At 44.8% G+C, this 27,791-nt stretch overlaps 1 protein-coding gene and 1 pseudogene across 1 annotated transcript in view; one reads left to right on the forward strand and one right to left on the reverse strand.

Moving 5' to 3' along the window:
- POLN (DNA polymerase nu) overlaps positions 1–27,791 on the forward strand; it is a gene marked incomplete at its 5' end in the record, with an annotated part of 64,149 nt that overhangs the window by 8,369 nt on the left and 27,989 nt on the right. Inside the window, 7 exon segments of the mRNA XM_035004368.1 lie at positions 2,094–2,206; positions 7,518–7,675; positions 10,565–10,633; positions 12,325–12,385; positions 13,084–13,148; positions 25,524–25,607; positions 25,907–26,002. Of these exon segments, the coding sequence (XP_034860259.1) occupies positions 2,094–2,206; positions 7,518–7,675; positions 10,565–10,633; positions 12,325–12,385; positions 13,084–13,148; positions 25,524–25,607; positions 25,907–26,002 (646 nt within the window).
- LOC118010786 lies at positions 8,097–8,450 on the reverse strand (annotated as a pseudogene).

The raw sequence follows: 27,791 nt of genomic DNA on the forward strand, positions 1-27,791 counted from the left end.
ATCACTTTTTCAGTATGTCTGGAAGATGGTGATTTTTCTGTGTCTATCATTTCTTCCACACATATTGGGTAAAATTTTCTATAGAGAACTTTCCTCCTTCAACGAGGCCTTTTGTTCACCTTACCCTTCAAGTCTTCCCTGAGGTGTTACAGCATGGTCAGAAGGCCTTCCCTGCCCACTGTGTATAGCGGTGCCCCCCCCCCCACCCCCATCGCCCTGTGTGTCTGTCCCTGAGTGCCCCGAGCCAGGGGTTTTTATGTCTTGCTCATTCCTGAGTCTCCACAAGCCAAGAACAATGTGACAGAGTATGTGCTTCACAAATATTTATTGTTATTTTTTAATAAATGCGTATTAAGGTTTAATTTTTGTAAGTTCCAAGACAATTATATGAAGACATGGCCTCACATACCATAAAATTGGAAGGAATAATCCCAATTCTATGTTAGTATGTTTGAGATTTAAAATTAAATAAATCACATTTAAATGAAAACACACATAAATGACTTTTTTGCACAAAGCATACCGAATACCATTTATTGCACACCTGTGTAAGGTCTTCTTACACACACGTGCTCTCTTCATCTTCACATTAACTGTATGTGTTGGGTCTTATTAGTTCCACTTTATAGATGGCGAAACTGAGACTCAGAGGAATAGCCCTAAGTCAGTCTTGAGACTCAAGCCTCCTCTTTTAGACCCAAGTCTACCTTTTTTATATTCTGGCTGCCTTTTTGTTTGCAAATGTGACACAACTGACTTCTATAACTGACTTACAAAACACACTGTGTTTCAGTCACTTTGTCTTACAAGATGCTCTTTTTGTTGTTTGTCTTACCTTAAGTTAGAAACCCACTAGCCTGCATCTCTTACTAGTGGGAGATCCTGCAGTTCTTAGGTGACCTTAGTAGGGACTTGGCGTCTGCAGCAAGTGAGGGCGTCAGCGTGGAAGTGCAGCTCTTCTCCCCTGTAAGCTCCCAGCCCCTCTCCCCTTCTCTCTTCCCTGCGCCATCCCGAGTCCACAGAGCCAAAACCTGACACGGTGCTGCTGGCCCTCTGTCCTCTCTACCAGCCGGGCCCCCTCTTCCAGGGAAACCCATGTGGAAGCCACGCAAGAAAATGCAAATGTCTGTGCAGCAAGCTGAGCAGAATCTAACTTTCTGTTGACCCTGTGTGCAGAGCTGAGTGGGCTCCTGCTTTCTTTCTCCCTCAGCCTCATGCAAGACCCTCATTAATGTATGAATAGAGAGTTCCTATAAAGGAAGACTTACAGTGCGGGCCCTGGCAGCAGCAAGATAGGGTCTTGCTGGGAAAATTGTTTAGCCACTCTGAGCCTCAGCTTCCTTATCTGTAAAGTGGATCTGGTGCCTGCCTAACAGGGTTGTGCTGAGATTTCAGTGTAACAGTCCTTTGAAGTGTTTAGCATGGTGTCATGGTAAGTGTTCAGTAAATGCCGACTCTTACGAATCCCATATCCAAGGAGCTCACAGAGCAATGGGGCGAGCCTACTTTCAAGGCAAATTACGGTACAAATATGGTCCCGGCTGCAGGTGGTACATGGACAGGAGTAGAGAAGGAACAGAGGAGGGGGGACTCCCCGCCTGGAGAAAGGGGCAGTTTGCAGAAATCGTGGGAGGAGAATTGCAGGCGAGAGTGCAGCATGGGGCATGGCCCAGACTGTGGGAGGATGTGGCACCGTGTGCTGGAGGAGGAAAGACAATTCAGTGTGAGCGGAGGGCAGAGTGTTGGGAGCGCGTGCTGGGAGAGCAGGCTGGAGAGCCGTGCCGGGGAGCCTGTAAGGAGTCCAGAGTGTGCACTCCGCTCGGGTACCGCTGGGCTTAGCCTGCGGTGATGCGACTTCGCCCAGGGGTGGGCTCTGAACAGCCGTGGGGCCTGTCTCAGCTTCCTCAGCTGTAAGTGCAGAGAGTAACACCTTCCCACAGGATTCAGGTTAACCCACGGAAGGCTCCTAGAAAAAGAGCGCCTACAAGGTAGTTTAGCAAGTGACACCTTCGGTAGAGCAATAGAGGTACTTTTTCCAAGGTCAGCAGTCCTGAATTCACGTCTAAGCCAGTGAATTTCTTTTTATCTTCCAGGGAAGTGGTGTTTCAACTGCTGAAATGTGAATGTCCTGTTGTTTGTTTTAACGCCAAGGACTTTGTGCGAACAGTGCTGCAGTTTTTTGGTAAAGATGGCAGCTGGAAGCATGGTAAGTTTGAGTTTTTATAATCTCTTAAACTGAGCTCTCCAGCAGTGGCTCCTCCTGGGAATGGGGGGTGGGGAGGCAGGCTCCAAAGCACCAGCTGTGTGGCCTCGTGCCCCAAGGGTGAGGGGCACTTTCCCTCTGTTCCTTAGACCGTTGGAGTTTTTGCAAGGATAATTACTTTTTGTAATTTAAAATAAGAAAGAAGCGACTTACGCAGTGTGGTCAGATGGGATGTGTTGTTACCACAAATAGCTTATAAGCTCCCTACGGATTAAAGTCCAGACACATGAAAAGATGCTCAACATACCTCATCATCAGGGAGATGCAAATCGAAACCACAATGAGATACCACCTCACACCTGTCAGAACGGCTAAAATCAACAACGCAAGAAACAACAGACGTTGGTGAGGATGTGCAGAAAAAGGAGGCTTCGTGCACTGTTGGTGGGAACACAAACTGGTGCAACCACTCTGGAAAACAGTGTGGAGATTCCTCAGAAAGTTAAAAATAGAGCTACCCTGTGACCCAGCAATTGCACTACTGGGTATTTATGCAAAGAATACAAAATACGAATTCAAAGGAATACATGCACCCTTAAGCTTATGGTATCATTGTTTACAACAGCCAAGATAGGGAAGCAGCCCAAGTGTCCATCAAGAAGATGTGGCATATACATACATACATACAGTGGAGTAGTACTCGGCCATGAAAAAGAATGAAATCTTAACATTTGCAATGACATGGATGGAGCTAGAGAATATTATGCTAAGTGAAATAAGTCAGTCAGAGAAAGACAAATACCATATGATTCACTCATACATGGAATTAAAGAAACAAATGAGCAAAGGGAAAAAGGAGACAAACAAGAAGCGGACTCTTAACTGTAGAAAACACATGATGGTCACGAGAGGGGAGGTGGGGGGATGGGGGAAACAGGTGATGGGGATCAAGGAGGGCCCCTGTCTCAATGAAAACTGGGTGTTGTTCGGAAGTGCTGAGTCACTATATTGTACACCTGAAACTAATATGACACTATGTTAACTATACTGGAATTAAAATTAAATAATAATTCACATCAAAACAATATAGAACATGTTTTTATCTTTCATTTAACATAATAAGAATTTTTAATAACTTTTCTTAGATGGACAGATATGTAGCAAAGCAAATATAGCAGAAATGCTCCTTATAGAATCTAAGTAGTGGATATTATGAGGGTTCACTGGATAGTTCTCTTTAAATTGTCTGCATGTTTGAAAATAGAGTAAGAGGTTGGAAAAAAAATCTTTTTTTTTAAGATTTGTATTTATTTATTTGAGAGATAGAGCAAGAGAGATCACAGAGGGAGAAAGAGAAGCAGACTCGAGGCTGAGCACGGAGCCCGATGCGGGGCTCGATCCCAGGACCTCCAGATCATGACCTGAGCCGAAGGCAGATGCTTAACTGACTGAGCCACCCAGGTGCCCCAAGAAAAAAAAAACTCTTTGAATGTACAAAATTTCCAACATGTACAAAATTACCTGTGATACAATAAGAAATATATATTTAGTCTTTGTCCTTGCTTCCTGGCACATAGTTCCTAAGACCCTTGCAATCCCCAGAGTGCTAAGAATGTCTTTTGTGGGCTAATGAGACTGGGACTGGGAGTGGGGGGCCCCTAGCGGGCCTCAGGATAGGGCAGTGGACAGAATGACCACACCGGGCTTAGTGGGTTGGACTTTAAGTCCCCCACCCCCACACCCCTTCCAGGGACAGAGAGGGGATGGAGAGGCGGTCAATCTCAGTGGCCAGCGAGCTCATCAGTCGCACCTGGGTAGTGGAACCTCCATGAATTCCCTGCCCAGGGGCTGGGGGGGATCTGGAGGGCTCCCAGGCTGGGGAGCACGTCTGGGTGCTGGGCGGGGTGGGGAGCTCTGCGCCCCTTGCCCCATACCTCGCTTGCCCTGCGCATCTCTTCCATCCGGATGGTCCCGGGTTGTGTCCTTCATGATAAATGGGTCACGAGTTAGTATAAGGTGCTTCCCGCAGTTCTGCGAGCCGTTCTAGCCAGTTATGGAACCCGAGGAGGGGGTCGTGGGAACCCCGATTTGTAGATGGTGGGTGGGAGGTACGGGAGGCGTCTGAAGCAGGGGTGGTCTTGTGAGGCTGCAGGGTCTGCACTCGGGGCAGCTGGTGTCAGAATGGCGCCAGCTGTCAGACACCCGCCGGCTTCTGCAGAGCCGCAGACCCGTGGGCGGGAGACCGCACGCTGGGCGCCAGAGATGGTGTTGGAAAACAACATGGTACCCATCACTCAGCTTCAACAGTTACTAACTTATGCCCGGTCTTCTTTTCTCTGTAACTCCTCACACTTGCAATCACCTGCCTGCCTCCTGGCTTGATTTGTAGCAGATTCCAAGCATCATATGATTCATCTGTAAATGTTTCAATTATGTGGTGAAGTATGAGGGTTTCATTTTTAAGATGATGCCATCATCATCTCCCCACAAATTAGTAGTAATCTTTCAGTGTTATTAGATATCCAGTTAGTGGGTGCGCTGCCCCTGTTGTCTTTAAATATCTTGTTTGTTTTTATTTTTTTACAGTTTGTGTGACTTGGGATCCAAACAAGAGTTGGAGTTAGGTTATCCCGAAGCTAGGATAGGTATGATATGTTTCTTGTTTCTTTTTTTTTTTCATCTATATATTCTCTCTCTCTGTTTTACTTTCCTGTAATTATTTTGTCCTTGTGGAGGGAACCAGCTTGTTTGTCGTGTAGGATTTCCCAGCGTCTGGATTTTTCAGAACGTATCACCTTCTTGCTGTTTAACACTTTCTTCTTGCTCTTCTATTTCTTGTAAATTGGCAGTTGGATCCAGAGGCTTGATCGGATTTCAGGCCTGATTTGGGGAGGGCAAGACTAAGTCATGACCCTGGCCCTAGGTAGTGGCGTGTCTTTCTGTCAGGAGGTACATGATATCTGTTGTTTACCTTTTTTGTGATATTTGAACTCATTTCATATGTTGAATCTACTTCTCTGCTCTTTCATATTTGTCACTTTATCTAGAATCTATTTCCAATCTCACTTTCTTTAAATTCCTCTTTTCCATCGTCTTTTCTTATGTAGGGCATTATCCATTGCATTGATTGGCTTTTGTGTATTGCCAGTTCAGTTTTTATTTATGAAATTTTTTTTGTTTTATTTTCTGAACCCTTTCATTTCTTTGTTCAGTTTTTTTTTTATTTTTTTTTAAAGATTTTATTTATTTGAGAGAGAGAATGAGAGAGAGAGAGAGAGAGCACATGAGAGGGGGGAGGGCCAGAGGGAGAAGCAGACTCCCCGCTGAGCAGGGAGCCCGATGCGGAACTCGATCCTGGGACTCCAGGATCATGACCTGAGCCGAAGGCAGTCGCTTAACCAACTGAGCCACCCAGGCGCCCCTAGTTTTTATTTTTTTATTTTTCTAAGTCACCTAATTTCCAACTATTTCTAATTCTGATTTATTTATTTTTCATCACCTTTATCATTTTCTCAGATTTTCTTAGCTCATTTTCAATCTGTTTCGTTGGTATTTCTCTTTCAACTACTGGCATTTTCTCCCCAGTGTGGGGCCTTGGCCTGGTGGGCTTTAGAATGTGAGGTGGAGGAGATTACAGGAACCAGCCCCCAGGCCCTTCCCCAAGAGTTTTCAAGAATGTTAGCAGAGCCTTAATTTTGGACCGTTAGAGCTCTGAAAAGGCAAGTAGAGTGACCAGTCCTCCTGGGTCAGTTAGCATTGCCGGATGGTGTTGGGTCGGGTCACGCACAGCCAACGTGGGTACAGGTCCGGGAGCACCTGCCGATGTTGTCCCAGCCAAGCTTCCAAATCTGCCAGTGTCTTCCCAGACATCAAACAAAAAAGTCATGAGACTGGTTGCATTGGCAAATATAAATCTCTTAGGCTGGCATAATTCAAAGGTGCCAGGAAGTATAATATTTAGTGTGTTGTGATCTAAGACTACAGTTTTGTTTAAAAGCAAACTCCTTATTTTTATGTAGCATTATTCAAAATGTTAAAGTAACTTGGGGCGCCTGGGTGGCTCAGTTGGTTGAGCATCCAAGTCTTGATTTCGGCTCAGGTCATGATCTCAGGGTCCTGAGATAGAGCCCCGCACTGGGCTCCATGCTCAGCGCAGAGTCTGCTTGGGATTCTCTCTCTCCCCCTGCCCCCCGGCTTGTGCTTTCTCTAAAATAAATAAATAAATCTTAAAAAAAAAGTTAGGGCGCCTGGGTGGCTCAGTTGGTTAAGCGACTGCCTTCAGCTCAGGTCATGATCCCACGGTCCTGGGATCGAGTCCCGCATCGGGCTCCCTGCTCTGCGGGGAGCCTGCTTCTCCCTCTCCCACTCCCCCTGCTTGTGTTCCCTCTCTCGCTGTGTCTCTCTCTGTCAAATAAATAAATAAAATCTTAAAAAAAAAAAAAAAAAGTTAAAGCAACTTGAAAACGCAATCACTTAGAATTCAGATTTCTCTCTCAGTTTATCAGCCCCCCCCATTATAGCTCCCCTGTCCGTGTCTAAAATACTCTGGTACTAAAACTTATTTAGCAAATGTCATTTTTATTTTTCACAAAGCATCTTCCCATATGTCTAGCAGAGATGTACAGTAACCTCTTCCCTGGGTTTTGGATGAGAAAACTAGTACTTAGGGGCAGTGACTGCCCAAGTTCCAGGGGTGAACTTGTGCTTGGTTCTTTTTACATATCCCAATGCAGCAGAGTTCTGGGGGTCTCTCAGGTTTTCCTCTATCAGGGGAAATACCCCAAATGCCAGGCGTCTCTGTCCTCAAACACACTGCCCGCCCCGCCGCCCCCCCCCCGCCAAACTTGGCAATGAGGATGCTTATGCTCTTTCTTCTACCCACAAGACTTGGGTTCCTGGACACCCTGAAGAGGGGTCAGGAGTGCCTACGAAGGTAGCCCAGTAAGACGCACAGGGTCGGAAAGCTGGGGAGCAGGGGTGGGGAGCAGGTGGGGGAGAGGAGACCAGAAGAGGGCCTGAGGGTTCTCACCGCCACCTCTCTGAACATTTTTGAGCGGTCCCAGTTCCACGTTAGTTCATTCCCCCTCTTTGGCTGTCTGGGGTCAGTTCCCCATGGAGATTGCCTGTGTGGGACCTGGGTCATGGAGGCCGCTCGTACCAAAGGCTCAAATTCCTCCGGAACTGCGGAGCATCCCTTAGGCACTCACCTCTGTAACTTGAGGGCACGGCAATGCTATTATTATTATTTTGATCCTCAAGAAAAGGATGGTTCTTCAGTTTTCATGGAGTGACTAAATGGCCTTTTTCTCTGTAGTTGTTCATTTTGTAGGGCTCAACCCCAGAATTGCTGCATGGCTTATAGATCCTGGGGATGCTGCACCCTCTTTTGAAGATTTAGTGGCAAAATACCTTGAAAGCTCCATCTCTGTTAAAATGAACAGCACATATGGGAATTCCTCAAGAAATGTTGTGGTGAGTTATGTTAAGATGAGGCTTTACCAACCTAATCAACCGAATTTTTTCCTAGAAATTTTTTCTGCTTCATAAACAGTCCAGTAGTAAAAAGAACATTGCTGACATTCATTTTTACTTATTCTACACAAATGCTTTTTACCCTGACATTTCTGGTGGAGGATATTGAGTTAGGACAGGTGACTTCTGTTCCTTCATGAAACTGTTCCTGGGAAGTCCGTTCACGGTGTGATCCTTCTTCTTTTTTTTTTTTTCCCAATAAAAATCAGAAGGATTTTTTATTTCTAAGTCCTTTGAAAAAGCAAAACTAATGCAACACAAATTGAAAGATCTAATTAATAAATTTAACAAGCCAAGGTAATTTTGTTACGTAAATTAACCCATTTATTATAGGCTAGCTATGTTTCAACTGGGGGAGCTTCTACTGGTCTTTCAACTCCTTCAGTCGTCTGATGGCAGACTTTACTGACAGCAGAAGTGGTGTTGCAGGTCCAGGTGCCACCAGCGACGGGTTTCATGCAGGAGCCACAAGGCCAGATCCCCACAGCTCGTCGCTGCATCTTGGTTTTGCCACAGAAGGAGCAAGTGTACTTGGCATGCTGGCTCATTTCAATCTTCTTCACCATTTTCCTGAGGGAGGCACCATAATGGGTCCTGGATTTCTCCACAATTCCGACCTTCTTGGTGCGTTTAGCCATGTCGCCGCAAACTAGGTCTGAGCCCAGAGAGACAGTGTGATTCTTCTAAATGGACCCTCTGGCGTCAGAGCCACGTGCTCTGGGCCCCACGAGCTGCTCGTGGTGCCGGTGACCCGGCAGCTGCGGCAGAGGCTCAGGTACCACCTCGCTCCATGTGCCCAGGTGTGTCTTCCCAAGCCCTGTCCGAGATGCACCCAGTTGTTAGGAACCACATCCGCAGAAGCCATAGTGCTCACGGGTCTGGAGCCCGGCCCGGAGCCCAGTGAGCCAGGCCCCCGAGGAGGTGGCCCGGGGGAGCAGTGTGGCCACAGTTGGGCCACTCTGTTGAGGCTTCCTGCATGCAAATCAACAGTAACACGCTAGAAGCACAATGGGACGAGCATGCAGAGGGCTCAGGGAGCACGAGGATTGGCCGTGGGGTGAGAACCATGGGGGCAGAGAGGCTGGTGATGTGAGGGCCCTGAGGCTCGGGGAGGTCTGCTTGCTCCTGCTCTTCATCCTGCGCCGTCTGTGAGGGAGGGTCTGAGTCAGATGGGGACTTGGGGGTACAAATGTGGAAACTCACTCTCCCTTAATTTAAAGAGATGTGTCAGAGGAATACGGGGGAGCTCACAGACTCAGAGGGAAAGCAGTAGCAGGTCATGGGAAGACGTGAGCCTCAGGCCCTGGGGCCAGCAGTGAGCCATGGGTCACTTTTGTCGAAGACCCACAGTTAGTTCCCTCACTGTGCCACATGTGTGCCCCTTGGTGGGGGGACAGTGCGTGGAGGTGAGTTCTACTGATCGTAGGATGCTGGGAGGGGAACTTCCTCAAATAGCAGCCGAGACACTCACTGAAACAGGGACTTGCCCACCTCAGCACTACCAGTCCGAGTTTATAGATGACTAGACCAAGATGCAGAAGGGTCAGTGTGCATGCATCTTGCCCAAGGTCAAGTTGAGGCTGTGGATCAAAGCGTGGGTTTCTGACTATAAGGTCTAGTTTCTTTCTAGTGCATCTAGGGCTGGGAGTGGCTGCAGGGAATAAAGCACCAGCCTCAGAGGTGTGTTTTCTCCCTGTCTAGAAGCCGCGACCCTGCACCCAGCTGCTCTCAGTGCTGTGGACCCTGCCAGTCCCACCACTGCCTGTGAGCTGTCGCCTCACCCCGGGCCCTCAGCACACTCCAGGAAGAAAAGCAGCAGCCTCCATGAACTTGCGCTCAAATCCTGGTGGCTAGAAATGTGTCCATTGTGGAGGCATGCAGTGCGTGAGGGGCGGGAGGGGAAAGCCAGGCCCACGTTGTGCCATGTTGAAGAGGTGCTGGGGATGGTCTGAGAGAACGCAGGGGGCGTCTGGGCAGAGGGAGCAGCATGGGAACAGGAGGGAATGGTGAGATTGGGAAGAAAGGTGTAGGATAGAGGAGGAGCGGTATCACAGGCTCTGTCACGAGGGTGCTGGTCCCACCCGGAGCTCAGTCTTGTCCTAGGGAAGCCCCGCCGGAGAACCGTGCATAGTGGGAGGCGCATCGTCAGCTCTGTCCTGTAGGAAGCTCATTTGGGCGGGAGTGGACAGTCTGCTCACGGTGTCCTCAGACCAGTCTTCCAGGAGAGCCAAGGCTGGGGATGACGAGACCGCAAATGCCAGGCTACATCAGCCCACTGCTGGCTCCTCGTCCTGTGGTTTCTCCGGCTTGGGGCCTTGAGGCCGAAAGTGGAGTGTGGGGAGTTGTTTGGCAGAGCGAGGTGTCCGGGGAGGAGAGTCAGTCTGCGTGCTGGGAGTTGCGGCTCATGCCCCTCCCTGTGTGTCCATGCTCAGGGCCTCCGGGGGTGTCGTCCAGGTGAGGACAGACAGTGAGTGTGGCCACGTGGCTCCTCAGCCTACCGGGGCACGTGAGGGTATGCTTCTGTCTCTACCACCGTGTGATCTTTGCACCGTGGACACTTGGCAGTTCCTGTAAAATGAAGAAGAAAACTGGGTTGGGGGAAAGTGTGAGGCTCCAGGAAGCTTGCATTTGTCCAATAAGTAGGCTTTTCTGTAGCATGGGAGCTCGCCCGCTTGAGGTATTTGGTGATGCCATTGATGTTCATGTCTGCCATGGAAAGACTCGTGCCACCTACCTAGTGCCCAGTTCTGTGGGTTGTGTCAATCCCTAGATTGTGATGAACATTGCTGCCAAGTTTGCCTAATCTTTCATTCTTCTGATCTTTTAAAGAATCAGAATGTACGGGTGAACCTGAAGATACTCCACAGACTTACAATGGGCCTTTGTTCCCAGTTGAAGGCAAGGCGTCTTACTGTAACTTGGGGTTGGCAGGCACTCTTGCTCACTGTTCCCCAAGAACACCTCTCACTCACATCCATGCTCACAGCATCTTTGAGTGAATTCTCAGGCCAAGTGAACTTGTGCATCACTCATAGAAGGATAGTCCACATGATAAGACCTGAAGTTTTAAGGCAGTGGTGGACGTAGGCTAACAATTGTAGCGTTTTTAAAAGCTACCAATTCAATTGGAACTTTTTTTTTTTAAGATTTTATTTATTTATTAGAAATGGAGAGCATGAGTAGGGGGAGGGGTAGAGGGAGAAAAAAATCTCCAGCAGACTCCCCACTACGTGGGCAGAGCCCAATGCGGGGCTCGATCCAAGGACCCTGAGATCATGACCTGAGCCAAAGTCAGATGCTTAACTGAGCCTCCCAGGGGCTCCTCAGTTGGAATATTTCTAATGCTACAGTTAACATAAAAGCTGAGTATTCATTTTAGTTTAATAGTGAGATAGACACAGCTCCACTCAGTCTCGTTGGGAAGCAGAGGGCATTTGCAGGAACAGTCAAGAAGAGTTGGAGGAAGGGACTGTGTGTGGAGGTGAGCCCAGGAGTGGGGGGGCCAGCAAAGGATGGAGAAGCCTCCAGAGACAGGTACTAGCTGGAAGTGTTTCAACCGCTGGGCTTGGAGGGGAAGCTGTCACCAGGACCCAGGGAAAGCCGAGACCCTGCAGGGGCTGCTGGTCAGGAGCCGGGCACCAGGTGCTGTGGTTGCAGGCCCAGGACTGTGGGCTGCTGGGAAGAGTCTAGTGGGAGAGAGGAAGCCCATTTCTCTACCCTATTACCCCACATGGGCAAAACCAGCCTGAGAGCTGAGGAGAAGCCAGGTGGTGGCCTGGAGCACATCAGCCCTTCCCCGAGGGCAAAGTGCAGGGCACAGGGCCGGGAGGAGGGGCTGGCGAGGCTGAGGGCTTCAGATGGCAGCAGGAAGGGACACACATGACAGAAGCCCTGAGAATAGGCATGAAGACGGTCTGAATAAACGCAGAGACGTCTCATACTCCTGGAGGAGGTGACCTCATATAAAGATTTCACCTCTCCCCACACTAATCTATAAAGCCATTGCAAAAACCAATGAAAATTCTAGCTACACTTTTGGGAATTCAGTATACCTATTCAGAAGTTAAAATGGAAGGCTACAAGTCTAAAAATACCTACATCACACTTAAAAATGAAAAAGATTAGGGCGCCTGGGTGGCTCAGTCGGTGAAGCATCTGCCTTCGGCTCAGGTCCTGATCTCGGGGTCCTGGGATTGAGTCTGTGTCAGGCTCCTTGCTCAGTGGGGAGTCTGCTTCTCCCCCTGCCTGCCACTCCCCCTGCTCATGCTCTCTCTCTGTCAAATAAATAAATAAAATCTTTTAAAAAATTGTTTTAAATGAGAAAGATTAAAGAGAATTGGGAGTGAGGGTTGGCCTACCTGGTATTTCTAAATATCTCTGTGAGGTCTTGGTAATGAAATAGAATACTTGAAGGAAATAGGAGTTTTACTAGGAAGGAGCTTGGCGGGAGGGCCGCTGTTGGGAGGAGCCACCACTCACTTGGGAGTTGCCCGAAATTCCACCTCAATGCAATCAAGTAGGCTGTTCAGCCGTGTGCAGGTAGAAGTAATTTAAAAGTAACATTGGTATCATTTTTTCCTACAAAACAGGTTTATGGTTTATGGCAACTATTTTGTACTTTGGAGCTTCCTCTGATACTAGTTTTGGCAGGTAAGCTACCATAAAGATGATGGACAAGTCCTGTTTCTAGGGAATTCTTGACATTGTTTGAGGGCAACTGTTTCTTACTTAGGGGTAGGCAGTGTGTCATGTGAGCACTGAGAGGTAGCAAGCCCTTTATTTTCCCTCTGTAACAAGAGGGGTTGGATAGCATCACCTGTTGATCTAGAAGGATGAGAATGTTCTGACCTCTCAGTCACATGGGATCCCTCTTGCACCGCGTGGTTCTGCCAGGCACCCTGGCCGAGTGGCAGCCCCAGCTCCTGAGGGCCGCAGTGCGGGTCGAGCCTGTGTTGTGTTCTGCATGGCAGTTGTTCATCGTGGTGGTGTGCTGTCCGTCAGCCCCCCCTCCGCTGGTCGGGACAGCCCCTAGAACAAGGGGTGCCAGGCCCTCCTCTGCCTTTGCCTCGCAGCGCCCCCCTCTGCCCGGGTCCTGCTGGGCACTAGGGGAGCTGAGCCTGGCCCAGCGCTCCGCAGCCTGCCTGGCCCAAGGCGACTCTGTCCCGTGTGCCAGGGTGCGTCCCCACGCCCCCCACTGCCACTGCTGGGCTCCCGCACTGACCCTCGTGGACCGTTGGTGGAGGTGGGACGCGGCAGGCACTGTCCTTGTCCTCGTCAGGAAGGGAGGCTCGCTCCCCGTCCTTGAGGCTTTCACAGAAATGACTCACTGTTTGGTGTTTGACTGACAGTGGTGGAGCGCCACAGCATTCAGGTGAACAGAGAAGAGATGGAGAGGACTTCAGCCCTTCTGGGGGTACGTTCTTATTTCAGAGCTGGGGTGCCTGTAAGTCCTTCCTCCCTTCCTCCTCCCTTCCTCACTCACGCCACACTGACCCCGATGCCTCCTGTCTCTGATGCGTGCTGGGGAGCACCAGACCCACCCTGGGTGCTCACTCCATGGTCCACGGGGTTTCATGGATCCTCTGGCTTCTCAAGAGTCAGGTTCATTTCACAGGTACACCCCCCTGTAGTTTGGTGAGGGGAATTCATGGCTTTCTTGGGTTCTTTGAAAAAACAAGAACAGGGCCCCTGGGTGGCTCAGTCAGTGAAGCCTCTGCCTTTGGCTCAGGTCATGATCCCGGGGTCCTGGGATGGAGCCCCGCATCGGGCTCCCTGCTCAGTGGGGAGCCTGCTTCTCCCTCTCCCACTGCCTGCTGCTTCCCCGGCTCCTGCACTCTTTCTCTCTCTCAAATAAATAAAATCTTCTAAAAAAGCAAGAACAAAACTTTCTGTCAAAAATAAAAAATACAGAGGGTGCATAGAGATGCATGAAAAATGCATTAAAATGTTTCACATAAGTTATTTTAAAGGAAACTCTGGTATAACCACCACCTAGGTCATAGTGTAGAATTTCCAGAAGCCCTGTGTGCCCTTTCCCTATCAGAACCCCTTCCCGCTGCCAAAAGTAACCTCCGCCCTGATTTCTGGAGTCACTACGTTGTTGCTTTTACTTTCCTTTGCAGTTTTCCACCTCAGTGCCTAAATGATCTGTTTGGCTTTACTTTGGAACTGTGAGTTAGTGGTCGTCTGACCACTCTCCCTCCAATCCGAGTCTCAGCTCCACCTGTGTCCCGTGTCGCTCGGTGCTTAGTCTTCCCGTCACGCCCCGTGTCCCACTGTTGATAGCATTTAGGGTGTGGCCAGCTTGCGGCCCTTACGAACCACACTGCTCCTTTGGGCATGTTTCCTGGCCCCACTGGTGCACGCTTCCCTGGGCACAGGACAGTCTCCTCAGCTTTAGTAAGAAGTTGCACTGCCAGAAACACACCCGGGGAGGGTCCTGCCATGGCACGTCCTCACCTGCATGAGGACACCAGGCTTTTAGGAGCAGCCATTCTGGTGGGGACGTAATGGTATCTCGTTACGATTTTGGTTTCTATTTTCCTGCCTACTAATGAGATGGAATAGCTTTTTATATCATCATTGGCTATTAGGAGTTTCTCTTTGGTAAAAGATCTCTTCAGGTTTCTTACCCATGTTTATATGGAGGGCTCTATCTTTCCCTTACTAATTTAGAGGACATCTTGATATAATCCAGTTACAAGCTTGTTACATATACCTTCTCCCTCTCTGTGTTACCTTTTCACTCTCCTAATAGTATCTTTTGACAAATAGAAGTTCTTAATTTTTAATGTAGCGTAATTTACCAATCTTTGTCTTTATGGTTAGTGCTTTTTGTATGCTGTTTAAGAAAGCTTTCCTACGTCACGTTCATGAAGTTTGCTCATGTATTATGTTTAAAAGCTATTTTTATTAGCCTTTGCATTTAGGTTTATAATCCATCTGATTTTTTCTTTTCATGTACTGCTTTAATTGAGAAAGAAATTGCATACAGTGAATAATACAAATAATTTTAATTATTGTGATAAAGTACATTTAATATAAAACTTACTATCTTAACCATTTCTGATTAGACGGTACAGTGGTATTAAATACATTCTCATGGTTGTACAGCTATGATCACCATCCATCCCCAGAACTGTAAAACTGAAACTCTGTGCCCCTTAAACAGTCACTTTCTGCTCTCCCCTCCCCCCACTGCTGGCAGCCACAGCTATGCTTTCTGTCTCTATGATCTGACTGCTCTAGGTACCTCATGTAAGTCGAATCACACAGAATTTATCTTTTTGTCACTGGCTCATTTCACTTAGCGTAATGTCTTCAACATTCATCCTTGTTGTAGCATGTTGCAGAATTTTCTTCCTTTTCGAGGTTGAATGTATGTACCACATTTTACTTACCATTCATCTGCTAGTGAATGTAAGCAGCTTGGGTTGCTTCCATGTTCCAGCCATTGTGAGTAACGCTGCTATAAAAATGGGTGTACAAATATCTCTTTGAGGCCCTGCTTTCAATTCTTTTGAGTATATGCCCCAAGGTGAATTGCTAGATCTTATGGTAATTTTTAATTTTTTGAGGAACTACTGTACTTTTTCTACAGTGTCTACCATTTTGCACTCCCACTAACAGTGCGTAAGTGCACTTTCTCCACATCCTCAGCAATACCTGTTGTTTTCTGAGTTTTTTGTTTTGTTTGTTTTTTGGTTTTTTTTTTTTTTAAAGATTTTATTTATTTTATTTATTTGAGAGAGAGAATGAGATAGAAAGCATGAGAGGGGGGAGGGTCAGAGAGAGAGGCAGACTCCCTGCTGAGCAGGGAGCCCAATGTGGGACTCGATCCCAGGACTCCAGGATCATGACCTGAGCCGAAGGCAGTCGCTTAACCAACTGAGCCACCCAGGCGCCCCTGTTTTGTTTGTTTTTATAATAGCCATCCCAATGGGTGTGAGCTGGTATCTCACTGTGGGTTTGCTTCGCATTCCCCTAATGATTAGTAATATTGATCATCTTTTCATGTGCTTACTGACTATCTGTGTATCTTCTTTGGTAAAAGGTCTATTCAGGTCCTTTGCCTGTTTTTTGTTTTTTTTTTTTAGATTTTATTTATTTATTTGAGAGAGAGAGAATGAGAGAGAGCACATGAGAGTGGGGAGGGGCAGAGAGAGAAGCAGACTCCCCGCCGAGCAGGGAGCCCGATGTGGGACTTGATCCCGGGACTCCAGGATCGTGACCTGAGCTGAAGGCAGTCGCCCAACCAACTGAGCCACCCAGGTGCCCCCTTTGCCCATTTTTTTTTTTAAAGATTTTTTATTTATTTATTTGAGAGAGAGAGAATGAGAGACAGAGAGCATGAGAGGGAGGAGGGTCAGAGGGAGAAGCAGACTCCCCGCTGAGCAGGGAGCCCGATGTGGGACTCGATCCCGGGACTCCAGGATCATGACCTGAGCCAAAGGCAGTCGCTTAACCAACTGAGCCACCCAGGCGCCCCCTTTGCCCATTTTTATATTATGTTGTTAATTTTTTTTTCTTGTTGAGTTTTAGGAGTTCTCTATATATTCTGGATAGTAATCCTTTATCAGATATATGCTTTTTAAATATTGTCTCCCATTTTGTGGGTTGCCTTTTTACTCTGTTGAGAACGTCTTTTGATGTACAAAGTTTTTAAATTGTTGTGGTCCAATTTAAATTTTTTCTTTTGTTACCTGTGCCTTTGTTGTCATATCCAAGAAATAGCTGTTGGGGCACCTGGGTGGCTCAGTCGGTTAAGCGACTGCCTTCGGCTCAGGTCATGATCCTGGAGTCCTGGGATCGAGTCCCGCATTGGGCTCTCTGCTCAGCAGGGAGTCTGCTTCTCCCTCTGACCCTCCTCCCTCTCATGCTCTCTGTCTCTCATTCTCTGTCTCTCTAATAAATAAATAAAATCTTAAAAAAAAAAAAAAAGGAAATAGCTGTCAAATCCAATATTGTGAAGCTTCTGTCCTCTGTCTCCTTCTAAGAGTTTTGTTGTTGTAGGTCTTACATTTAAGTCCTTGATACATTTTGAGTTAATTTTTTGTATGGTGCGAGGTAGGGGCCCACCTTCATTTTTCTGCATGTGAATGTCCAGTTTTCCCAGCACCATTTGTTGAATAGACTGTACTTTCTCCATTTAGTGTTCTTGGCATGCTTGTCAAAAATCATTTGACCATATATGCATGGGTTTATTTCTGGGCTCACTATTGTATTCTCTTTGTCTTTACGTCTGTCTTTATGCCAGTACACACTGTTTTGGTTAGTGTAGCTTTGTAGTCAGTTTTGAAATCAGGAAGTATGGGTCCTCCACATTTGTTTCTTTTGGCTATTTGGGGTCTCTTGAGATTTCATATGAATTTTAGGATGGATTTTTCTATTTCTGAAAAAAAGGTCTTCAGGATCTTGATAGGAATTACATTGAACTTGTAGATCACTTTGAGTAGTTTTGGTTAAGTCTTCAGTCCATGAACATGAGATGTGTTTCCATTTATTTATTTTTAAATTTATTTCAGCAGGGTTTTATAGTCTTCATTGTATGAGTCCTTCACCTCCTTTGTTAATTCCTAAGTATTTTATTCTTTTTGATGCTACTATGAATGGAATTGTTTTTGTAATTTCCTTTTCAGATTGCTCATGTGTAGAAATCCAGCTGATTTTTGTGTGTTGATGTTGTATCCTGCTGCTATGCTGAGTTCCAAAGTTCTAACAGTTGTTTGCTTTTTTTTTTTTTTTTGTGGACTCTAGAGTTTTCTACACATAAAATCATATCATCTGCAGAGATAATTTTACTTCTTCTGTCCCAATTTGGATGCCTTTTATTTATTTTTCTTACCTAATTGCTCTGACCAGAACTTCCAGTACCATGTTGAATAGAAGTGGTGAAAGCAAGCAGCCTTGCCTTGTTCCTCATCTTAGAGGAAATGCTTTCAGTCTTTCATGGTTGAGTATGGTGTTTCCTGTGGGTTTTCTTATATGGTTTTTATTATGTGGAGGTAGTTCCCTTCTGTTCCTAGTTTGTTGAGTGTTTTTATCATGAAAGGGTGTTAAATATTGTCAAATGATTCTTGACATGATCCTCTATTTTTTTTACCCCCTCCATTCTGTTGATGTGGCATATTACATTGATCAGTTTTCATGTATTGACCCATACTTGCATTCCAGGAATAAATCCCACTTGGTCGTGGTATATAGTCCTTTTAATATATTGCTAGTATTTTGCTGAGGATTTTTGTATCAATATTCATAAGGGTTGTTGGTCTATAGTTTTCTTGTATCTCTGTCTGGCTCTGGTATCAGGGTAATGCTGGCCTCATAGAATGAGTTAGGAAGTGGTCTTCCCTCCTCTCCATTTTTTTGGAAAAGTTTGGGAAGGATTGGTATTGGTTCTTCTTTAAATGTTTGGCAGAATTCACCTGTGAAACTAATGATCTGGGGCTCTTCTTTGTTGGGAGATGTATTATTGATTCAGTCTCCTTACTAGTTATAAGACTATTCAGATTTTCTATTTCTTGGTGATTTAATCTTGATAGGTTTTGTGATATTAGGAATTTATCCATCTCATCTAGGTTATCCAATTTGGTGATGTACAGTCATTAATAGTACTCTCTTGTAATTCTTTTTATTTTTGTAGAATAATGTCCCCACTCTCATTTCTGATTTTAGTATCTGAGTTTTCTCTTTTTTTCTTAGTCCATCTAGTGAAAATTTGTCAATTAAAAAAAAATTTTTTTTTAAGAACTTTGGTTTCATTTGTTTTCTCTATTGTTTCACTATTTATTTCCTTTATCTCTGTTCTGATATTTATTATCTTCTTCCTTTTGCTACCTTTGGGTTTAGTCTGTTCTTTTTATAGTTCCTTAAGTTGTAAAGTTAGGTTATTGATTTCAGACCTTTCTTGTTTCTTAATATTTATAATATTTATAGCATTTATAGCTATAAAATTCCCCTTTGTTGCTGCTATTGCTGTATCCCGTAAGTTGTAGTATGTTGTGTTTTCATTTGCATTCATCTCTAAGTAATTTCTAAATTCCCTTTTGATTTATTCTTTGATCCTTTGATTGTTTAAAAATAATTTAATTTCCATAGTTTTGTGAATTCTCCAGTTTTCCTTTCTTTATTGATTTCTAACTTCATCTTGTTGTAGTCAGAGAAGATGCTTTATATAATAACTATTTTTTGAAATCTCTTGAGCCTTGATTTGTGGCCTAACATATGGTCTGTCCTGGAAAATGTCCCGTGTGCAAGTGTATGTGGTTGTTCCTGGCTGGTGCTCTGTATGTCTGTTGGATCTGGTGGATTTCTTGTGCTGTTTAAGTCCTCTGTTTCCTTATCTTCTTTGTGGTTGTTCTACCAGTTATTGTGAAGGGAGTAATCAAGTCTCCCAACTACTACTGTAGAATTGTTTCATTCTCCCTTCAATTCTGTCAGTTTTTTCTTCATATATTTTGATGGTCTGTCATTGGGCATGTAAATGTTTATAATTGTTGTGTAACAATTGCTGTGTATATCGCATACATGTCATCCTTTGTCTCGTGTAACTATTTTTGACTTAAAGTCTATTTTTTCTGATATTAATATAGCCATCCCTGCTCTCTTTGGGTCAGTATTTGCATATCTCTTTCTATCCTTGTGCTTTCAACCTGTCTGTGTCTTTGGTTTAAAAGTTTGTCTCTTATGGATAGCATATAGTTGGAGCATGTGTTTTTATCTATTCTGCCAATCTCTGTCTTTTGATTGGAGAGTTTAATCCATTTACATGTAAGTAATTACCGATAAGGAGGGACTTACTTCTGTCATTGTGCTGTTTTCTCTGTGCATTATAGATTTTGTCTCTCATTTCCTGCATTACTGTCTTCTTTGTGTTTAGTTGCTTTTTTGTAGTGAATCGTTTAAATTCCTTTCTCATTTTCTTTTGTGTGTATTCTATAGCTATTTTCTTTGTGGTTACCATGGGGATGACATTTAACGTCCTAACATTATAACACTCTAATTTGAGTTTATTACAGCTTAACTTGAATAACATGCAAAAACTCTGCTCCTTTACAGCTCTGTCCCCACCCCTTTCAGTTGTTGATGCCACAAAATTATATCTTTATACATTGTGTGCCCCAAACATAAGCTAATAATTTTTTAAGTGCATTAGTCTCTTAAATTATGTAGGAAATAGGATTTGGAGTTACAAACTAAAGTTACAGTAATACTAGCTTTTACACTTATAGTTGTTTTTTTTTTAACCATGGAGAAAACGAAAAATACAGTGACAGATTGTTATTATAATACTAGCTTATATAACTGCCCACATATTCACCTTTCTTGAGATCTTTATTTCTCCATACTGCTTTGAGATACTGTCTAGTGTCCTTCCATTTCACCCTGCAGGACTCCTTGAGCATTTCTTCCAAGGCATGTGTAGTGATCACATCTCCCTCAGCTTTTCTTTATCTGGGAATGTCTCAGTCTCTCCCTCACCCTTGAAGGACAGTTTGGCCAGATGCAGGATGCTTGGTTGACAGGTTTTTCCTTTTAGCACTTTGAAAATATTGGCCCACTGTCTTCTGGCCTCTAAAGTTTCTGATGAGAGATCTGCTCACTACTTTATGGAGGACCCCTTATATATGATGACACTTCTCTCTTGATAATTTCAAGATTATCTGTTTGTCTTTGTCTTTTGAAATTTTGATTATAATATGCCTTGGTGTTGATCTCTTTTAAAAGAGTTCCTCTTACTTGAAGTTTGTGGAGCTTCTTGGATGTTTATATTCATGTATTTCATCAAATTTGAGATGTTTTCATCCATTGTTTCTTCAAACATTTTTGCTCTCCCTTTCTCTCGCTCCTCCTTCTAGGATGCCCACAATGCATATGCTGGTCTACTTTGTGGTGTTCCACAGGTCCCTTAGGCTCTGTTCACTTTTCTTCAATTTATTTTCTGTATGTTCCTCAGCCTCAGTAAGTTCCATTATCCCATCTTCAAGTTCACTGATTCTTTCTTCTGCCTGCTCAAATCTGCTGTTGAACCACCCAAAGGCATTTTCTATTTCAGTTAGTGTACTTTTCAGCTCCAGAATTTCTTTTTTATTTCCTTTTAGGTTTTCTCTCTCTTTATCATTATTTGCATTTTGCTCACACATTGTTTTCTTGACTTTCTTCACATCCTCCTTCAGTTCTTCAAGCATCTTTAAGACAGTGGTTTTAATGTCTTTGTCTAGTAGATCTGCCATTAGGTCTTTTTCAGGGACAGTTTCTGTTGATGTTTTGTTTTGTTTTTTTGTTTTTTTCCTGTTTGAATGGGATGCTTTTCTTTGTATGCCTTGAAATTTTTTATTGAACTCTGGACATTTGAATCTGATAATGTGGTAGCTCTGAAAATCATATTCTTCCCCTACCACAGGGTTTGCTGTTTTGTGTTAGTGGTTTTGGTTTTCGTTTTTTTATTGCTATAGGGTGTCTCTGTGCTAAAGATCAGCCTGAGGGGCAAACTTAAGGTCTTCTCATGTTTTTTTCTAAGATTTTTCCTGAGCATACACAGTCTATTTCTAATTTTCCCTGCATAAGCAGTAGTTGTCAACCATCCTTGTCCTTTAATTTCTGGCTCCCAAAAGGAGGAAAAGTGAAAAATGAAGGGGGATGTAAAAGGGTGCTGGCCCTTTAATTCCCCTGGGAGTCTGTTCAGCTGGAGGGAGAGGGTCTTACAACACTGGAGAGAGGGGCGACAACGATGACTGCCTGCCTATTTGTCTGTACCTGTGTTATTAGAAGCAGTAGTCAGAGCCCAGATCCCTACCATTTGGAGGACAGGGTCTTTTTGCCCACCCTGGCTTTTGCACAGTGTTCCAGAAACAGGTGGACGATTGCCTGCTGTGTGGCTGGGGTGCAAGATGGGGATGGGCCGCTGCTACTGTGCTAAGAGCTGAAATCGACCAAAAGTAGCTGCAGTTTACCTTCCAAGCTTGGAAGCGGAAAGCCTTCAACAGACTCCTGAGTTCAAAACGGCTATTGCATCAGATGGTTTCTGCCCCTGCAAATGTGGTCCAGGTGGGGAGGCAGTTTCTTACTTACAGGTGCTTCCTACTCTGCCATCTTTCCAGATCTCCTTGGTGCAAATTGTAAGTGTACAGCTTGACATGTTTTTACATTTGTACACATGCATGTGACTCCACCCAGAGCAAGATATAGAATATTTCCAGTACCAGAAGGCTCCTCCTTCCTGTCCTCTCCTAGTCTGTAACCCCAGACAGAGCCATTAATCTGATTCTGTTCAGTGATTTTGAGCTTCATGCAAATGGAACCACGCAGTGTGGGCTCTTTGGTTCTGGCTTTTTTTTGCTCACATTCTATCTGTGGGATTCACTTGTTTGGTGAGTTTTAGCAGATGTGGGTTCCAATAAAACTTGCTGTGTAACACCCATTTAAGAATGTGTCTTAGCTTCTTTACAGCCTTCCCATTGGTAGGCACTGTGATCACAGTGGCTGTAAATATTCGTGTGCATAAACTGTGGTGGATGTGAGTGCTTCTGTCTCTTGGTTTTATATCTGGAAATGGAATTGCTGGATCACGGTGTGTGCATAGGTGGTAGTAGGTACTTCCAAAGAGCTCTTGGGATTGGTCATGACCTTCTCCAGTCCCATTTGCTACATCTTCACCAGCGCACACTGCCAGGCTTTCTCACGTTATTCTGTGGGTCTGTCATTGTATATTTACAGTGGATTATATGGATTTACATTGTGGATTTAGTTTGCATTTCCCTGATGATTAATCATATTGAGGACCTTTCCATATGCTTGATGGTATTTTGGATGTACTCTTTTGTGGTCAGTTTTGCAGACTTCACCCATTTTGAAATTTATGTTAACTGACTTTTTCATATTGATTTGTAGGAGTTCTTTATATATTCTGTATGTGAGTCTTTGTACTAAATTCTGTATGCAAGTCTTTTTTAATATATATTGAAAATTCTTTCTCCCACTCCAGGGAGTCTGTGAGCCAAATCCACTCTGTGGCCTATTTTCATATGGCCTACAAGTTAAGAGTGGTTGTTACAATTTTTAAAAGATAAACACATAAGCCAAGATAAAGAAGAATATGTGACAGGAGCCGTATGTGGCCCGTGGAACCTAAAATACCTTCCCGCTCAGTCTGTGTCTGTGGCTTGTCTTTTCACTCTCTTAATAGTGCTATCTTTTGGTGAACAGAATCTCTTTATTTTAATGAAGTCCAGTGAACCATTTTTTAAATGTTTAAGAATTTTTATGTGCTGATATCTTTTGTCTGCCTTCTAGTAAAGATATTCTTCTGTTTTCTTCTATAAGCTGTATTATTTTAAGCCTACCATCCATTTCACATTAATTTTTCTATATGATATTAGGTATGGTTAAGATTTTTTCCCCCAGGTTGATTTCTGTTTATTTCAGCATCATTTATTAAAAGTGCCATTGTTGGGGCACCTGGGTGGCTTAGTCGTTAAGCGTCTGCCTTCGGCTCAGGTCATGATCCCAGGGTCCTGGGATCGAGCCCCACACTGGGCTCCCTGTTCCGCGGGAAGCCTGCTTCTCCCTCTCCCACTCCCCCTGCTTGTGTTCCCTCTCTCACTGTGTCTCTCTGTCAAATAAATAAATAAAATCTTTAAAAAATAATAATAATAAAATAAATAAATAAAAGTGCCATTGTTTCCCTACTGAATTACAGTAACATCTGTGTCATAAGTCAGATCACTGCTGTCAAAAGTTCAGAGAAAAACAGAAGCAAAACCAGTGGAGCACTGAAGTAGTAAGTAGCAAAACTTTATTGTGCACACACCAAAAAGACAGCTTACAAACCAGGAGCACTCAAACCAAGCCATGGAGTGAAGCTCAGAGGTCTGTTGTCATAAAGCAGCTTATATGGTGTGGAGGCAGGAACTGGTTATTCTTCACAGTGGTGGACTACTGCATTAGGATTTGGGGGGGCACAATTTGAGATTCACTTATGATTTTCAGAGGCACAAGCAAGAAGCGACCCAGATCAAGTTAGCCTCCCTGATCTTGCAGAATAGACTAAATGAAGCATTGCTTGTAGGACTACACTGGTTTCACCTGCTTAGGGAATTTTCAAGGCTGGTCTCCATGTGTGTTTTATTTTTAACATTGTGTAATGTGAATCTTTTTCTGGACTCTGTTCTGTTTCATGTGTTGTGGTTTTTTTTTTTTTAATCTATCCTGTGCTAATACTCCCCTGCCTTAGTTATGGTAGCTTTGTAATCATAAGTCTTAATACCCTATGGTATGTCTTCCATCTTTGTGTTTCTTCTATATAGTATTATCCAGTCTTAGGTTCTTTGCATTGCCATATAAAGTTCTTTGATCTACTTTTTTAAAAACCCTGCTGGGATTTTGATTGTATTTTCATGCGTCTGACAAAGGACTCATATGCAGACTGTAATAGAGAACTCCTATCAATAAGAAAAAGCCAGTTAAGGTAATTTTTAAATGGGCGACAATTTGAAATTAATCTACCCACCCAGCCATGCAGCCAGCACCTGCACCTGGCTGAGCCCCACCCAAGGTGCTGATCCATGGCAGTGTGCTTTGGACTGGTTTGTCATGAGGCAGCAGGTAACTGGTCCAAGCTGGCCCGGCTTCCTCCGGCCTGGCGGCAGGCCCCAAAGCCCAGCTGGGTTTTCCGGTCCTTCTGCCTACTGCTTTGTACTTTGTATCTATTCCTGCTCTGAAGAGATGCTTTTGTTTTGTTCTTTAAAGAACTGTCTTTTTGTTTTTCTCTGTTTATATTTATCCATTTCTTCTTGTGCCTGAACACGAGGAGTGCATTAACATGCAAGTTTATGTGCCATTTTAACTGGAAGCTCAGTTTGTTGCTTGAGTTTTTGTTCCCTAAGGTATGGCTTACTCCTGAAGGGATCCATTATCTGTCCTTTAATGCTCTCTGTTCCTTGGTTTTCTTTTTCTCATTTGTTTCTTTGACTACCGAGTTTTGGCATGCTTTAACTGAGGCAAGTGTTTCTGGCTTCTTCGTTTTGCCTACATACTCTTTTCTTGTATCAGACTTGTCCGCTCCTAACTTCTCTGGACCCTCTTTGTAACTTCTTTCAAAATTTCAGACTCAAGGCCGTCCTCATCTGATGAAGAATAGAATGCAGATGATATTTCACCAGGGTGGGTTGGTTTAGCCTCAACTTTCTGTTTTCTTCTATAATTATGTTTTTAAGTCCTGGCTGCCTTCCACTTTTCTTCTGACGAAGTGGCAAGGGGGCGAGGGGCTTATAAATTCAGCTGTGCTCCGCTCCTCACTGTCAGCCGTTGCGTGGGGCATGGTTAGATTTTTTTTCACCTGGACCACCCGTACCTCCCACCCCTCAAGCCAGGCTGTGTCCAGAGCGTGTCCCTGGTGTCCCCTGCGGCTGCTCTCTCTGCTGGGTGGGAGGGCACTACGAGGTCATTGGTCCTACCTCCTTTACCTACTTGGATGCTTTCAAGTTTGTGGCATGATGCTAGATCCCTTTTCTAGTAGTAATATTCCTGGAGAATTCATTCTTTCCCTTATTTTGGTGTGTTATTTCCTATTTTGCTTCTTTCATTTTGCTTCCTGAGGTTTGGGAGAGGATGATTCTATGAGCCAGAGTTTTCCACTATGAGTCAAAGTATATATTTTTAATGTCCATTTTGGTAAATTGTAGGCTATTTTCTATTCTTATAAGAACTTTTGTTGGGAACTGTTTGATGAGCAAATTAAATCATCTTACATTGTGAAAACCATTAGTGAGATTCTGTGTCACCTTCACAGTCTCATCTCCGGGAACTGGAGCAAGAAGCCCATTGTGTTGCAGGAGAGCACTTTCTTATAACAAGTAGTAATCAGCTCCGAGAGGTAAGACTGAATTTTGTTTTTGTTTTTTTATAAAATATACTTACTTAGAGGTTAAAGAGAGATTTATTCTGAATTTATAAATATTATTTTATGTTGATGATCTAGAAAGAATGTAAGTTATCCATGTTTTCTCACATTGAGATTCATTCTTCAAAGCCTGTAAATCCAAGAAAAGTATGAATTCAGAATTTGAGTGTTTGTGGCATCTAATTGGGTAGGCCTTCTGTGGCTGTGGTAGTGATGTTCAGTTTCTCTCAAATCTGAGACCCACTCATCACGTGTCACTGCTTTTGTTGAAGATCCTCTTTGGCAAGCTAAAGCTACACCTGCTGAGTCCCAGGGAGACTCTTCCCAGAACAGGGCTGCAGAGACTTCCATCCACGTCAGAAGCCGTGGTAAGTTCAAAATTTGTCCCCACTCTTTTTGAGACAGTAGCATGCCTACATGGAGTCACCCACAGACCCACCCGTGCTCCCTGCAGTGGGCTGTGCGGCAGGTGCTCCCATGAGGTGCTCCCCAAAAGGCTGCCCTCCTAGTATGAACCATGAGAAAGAGGCATACAGTACGGTTTTCCAGAAGCAAGCCACTGACTTCATTTTCTTCAAAGGAAAATTAGGTGGAATTTTGTTCTGAAAACAAATTGCTGTCAATCCAATCACAGCCTCTTAGAAACTAGAGGCTGCCAGAAACTAGAAATGGGGAAGGTTGTCAGTCTTCTCCTTTCCTAGATTTATTTTTTATTTTTTATTTTTTTTAAAGATTTTTTATTTATTTATTTGACAGAGAGATAGAGAGAGAGAACAAGTAGGCAGAGAGGCAGGCAGAGGGAGAGGGAGAAGCAGGCTCCCCACCGAGCAGGGAGCCCGATGCGGGCCTCGATCCCAGGACCCTGGGATCATGACCTGAGCCGAAGGCAGACGCTTAATGACTGAGCCACTCAGGCGCCCCGATTTATTTTATTCTTAATATAGATGTGGAAGGTTTTTTTAAAAGATTTTTTATTTATTTGTTTGTCAGAGAGAGAGAGCACAAGCAGGGGGAGCGGCAGAGGCAGAAGCAGATCCCCACTGAGCAGGGAGCCCAATACAGGACTCGATTCCAGGACCCTGGGATCATGACCCGAGCCGAAGGCAGATGCTTAAGCGACTGAACCACCCAAGTGTCCCCCTAGATTTATTTTAGAAAATTTGAGCTACCTTTCCCCTGAGAGGAGCCTGTTTTATAAACAGGGAGGAGTGAGAGTCTACTCTATCAGAATGGCAGAGTATAGGGGCACCTGGGTGGCTTAGTGTGCTGAGTGTTCTCGACTTTTGATTTTGGCTCAGGTCATGGTTTCAGGGTAGTAGGATCGAGCCCTGAGTTGAGCTCCGCACCTGGCGGGAACTCTGCTTGGGATTCTTTGCCTCTCCTTCTTCTGCTCACTCTCTAAAATAAATGAATAAATCTTTAAAAGATATATGTTAAAAAAAAAAAAAAAGAATGGCAGAGTATAAATAGATGTCCAGAATCCAGTAAATAATATTCATGAAAGCATGCAGAGTGGGGATCAGTAAGTAAGTGGACTCGTTTTTGTTTTTAAGATTTTATTTATTCATTTGAGAGAGAAAGAGAATGAGCAGGGGGGCGGAGAGCGGCAGAGGGAGAAGCAGGCTCCCTACTGAGCAGGGAGCCTGACACGGGGCAGATGCTTCACTGACTGCGCCACCCAGGCATCCCTGCAGTGGCCTTGTGTTGCGGTGAGAGCCAGCTGTGGGGGCTCCAGCCTGTGCTCTCTGTGCCGTGTCCAGCATTCGACTTAGCAGCAGCCTCCCTCCCTACACACATGGCCGCTCCAGCACTGCACGCTCTGCCCATCTCGGCCCTGCCAGAGCCCCTTGCTTTCTGACAGTCCCCACGTGCGGCCCTCAGTGGGCTCAGGTGGCAGTTCTCGAGTGGATCACAGACATCTGTAGAGTGATATGTCCTGAAGGGGGTTGAATCTGCCCCTTCCCCACCTCAGTGGACACCCATCCTCCTCCTGGGTCCTTGGGAGCCAGCAGTGGGTAGAGCAAGGGCAGTGGAGTCAGCCACATCCACCTGCATAGCTTGGGCATGTCTTTGACTCCTCTGTGCCTCAGTTTCCTGACCTGTAAAAGAAGGATAATAACAGTCCTTTCCCGACAGCAATCCTGTGAGTGTTCAACA

The sequence above is a fragment of the Mirounga leonina genome, unplaced genomic scaffold (genome assembly GCF_011800145.1).
Source record: "Mirounga leonina isolate KUSES-001 unplaced genomic scaffold, KU_Mleo_1.0 Mir_129, whole genome shotgun sequence".
In the NCBI taxonomy this organism is placed as follows: domain Eukaryota; kingdom Metazoa; phylum Chordata; class Mammalia; order Carnivora; family Phocidae; genus Mirounga; species Mirounga leonina.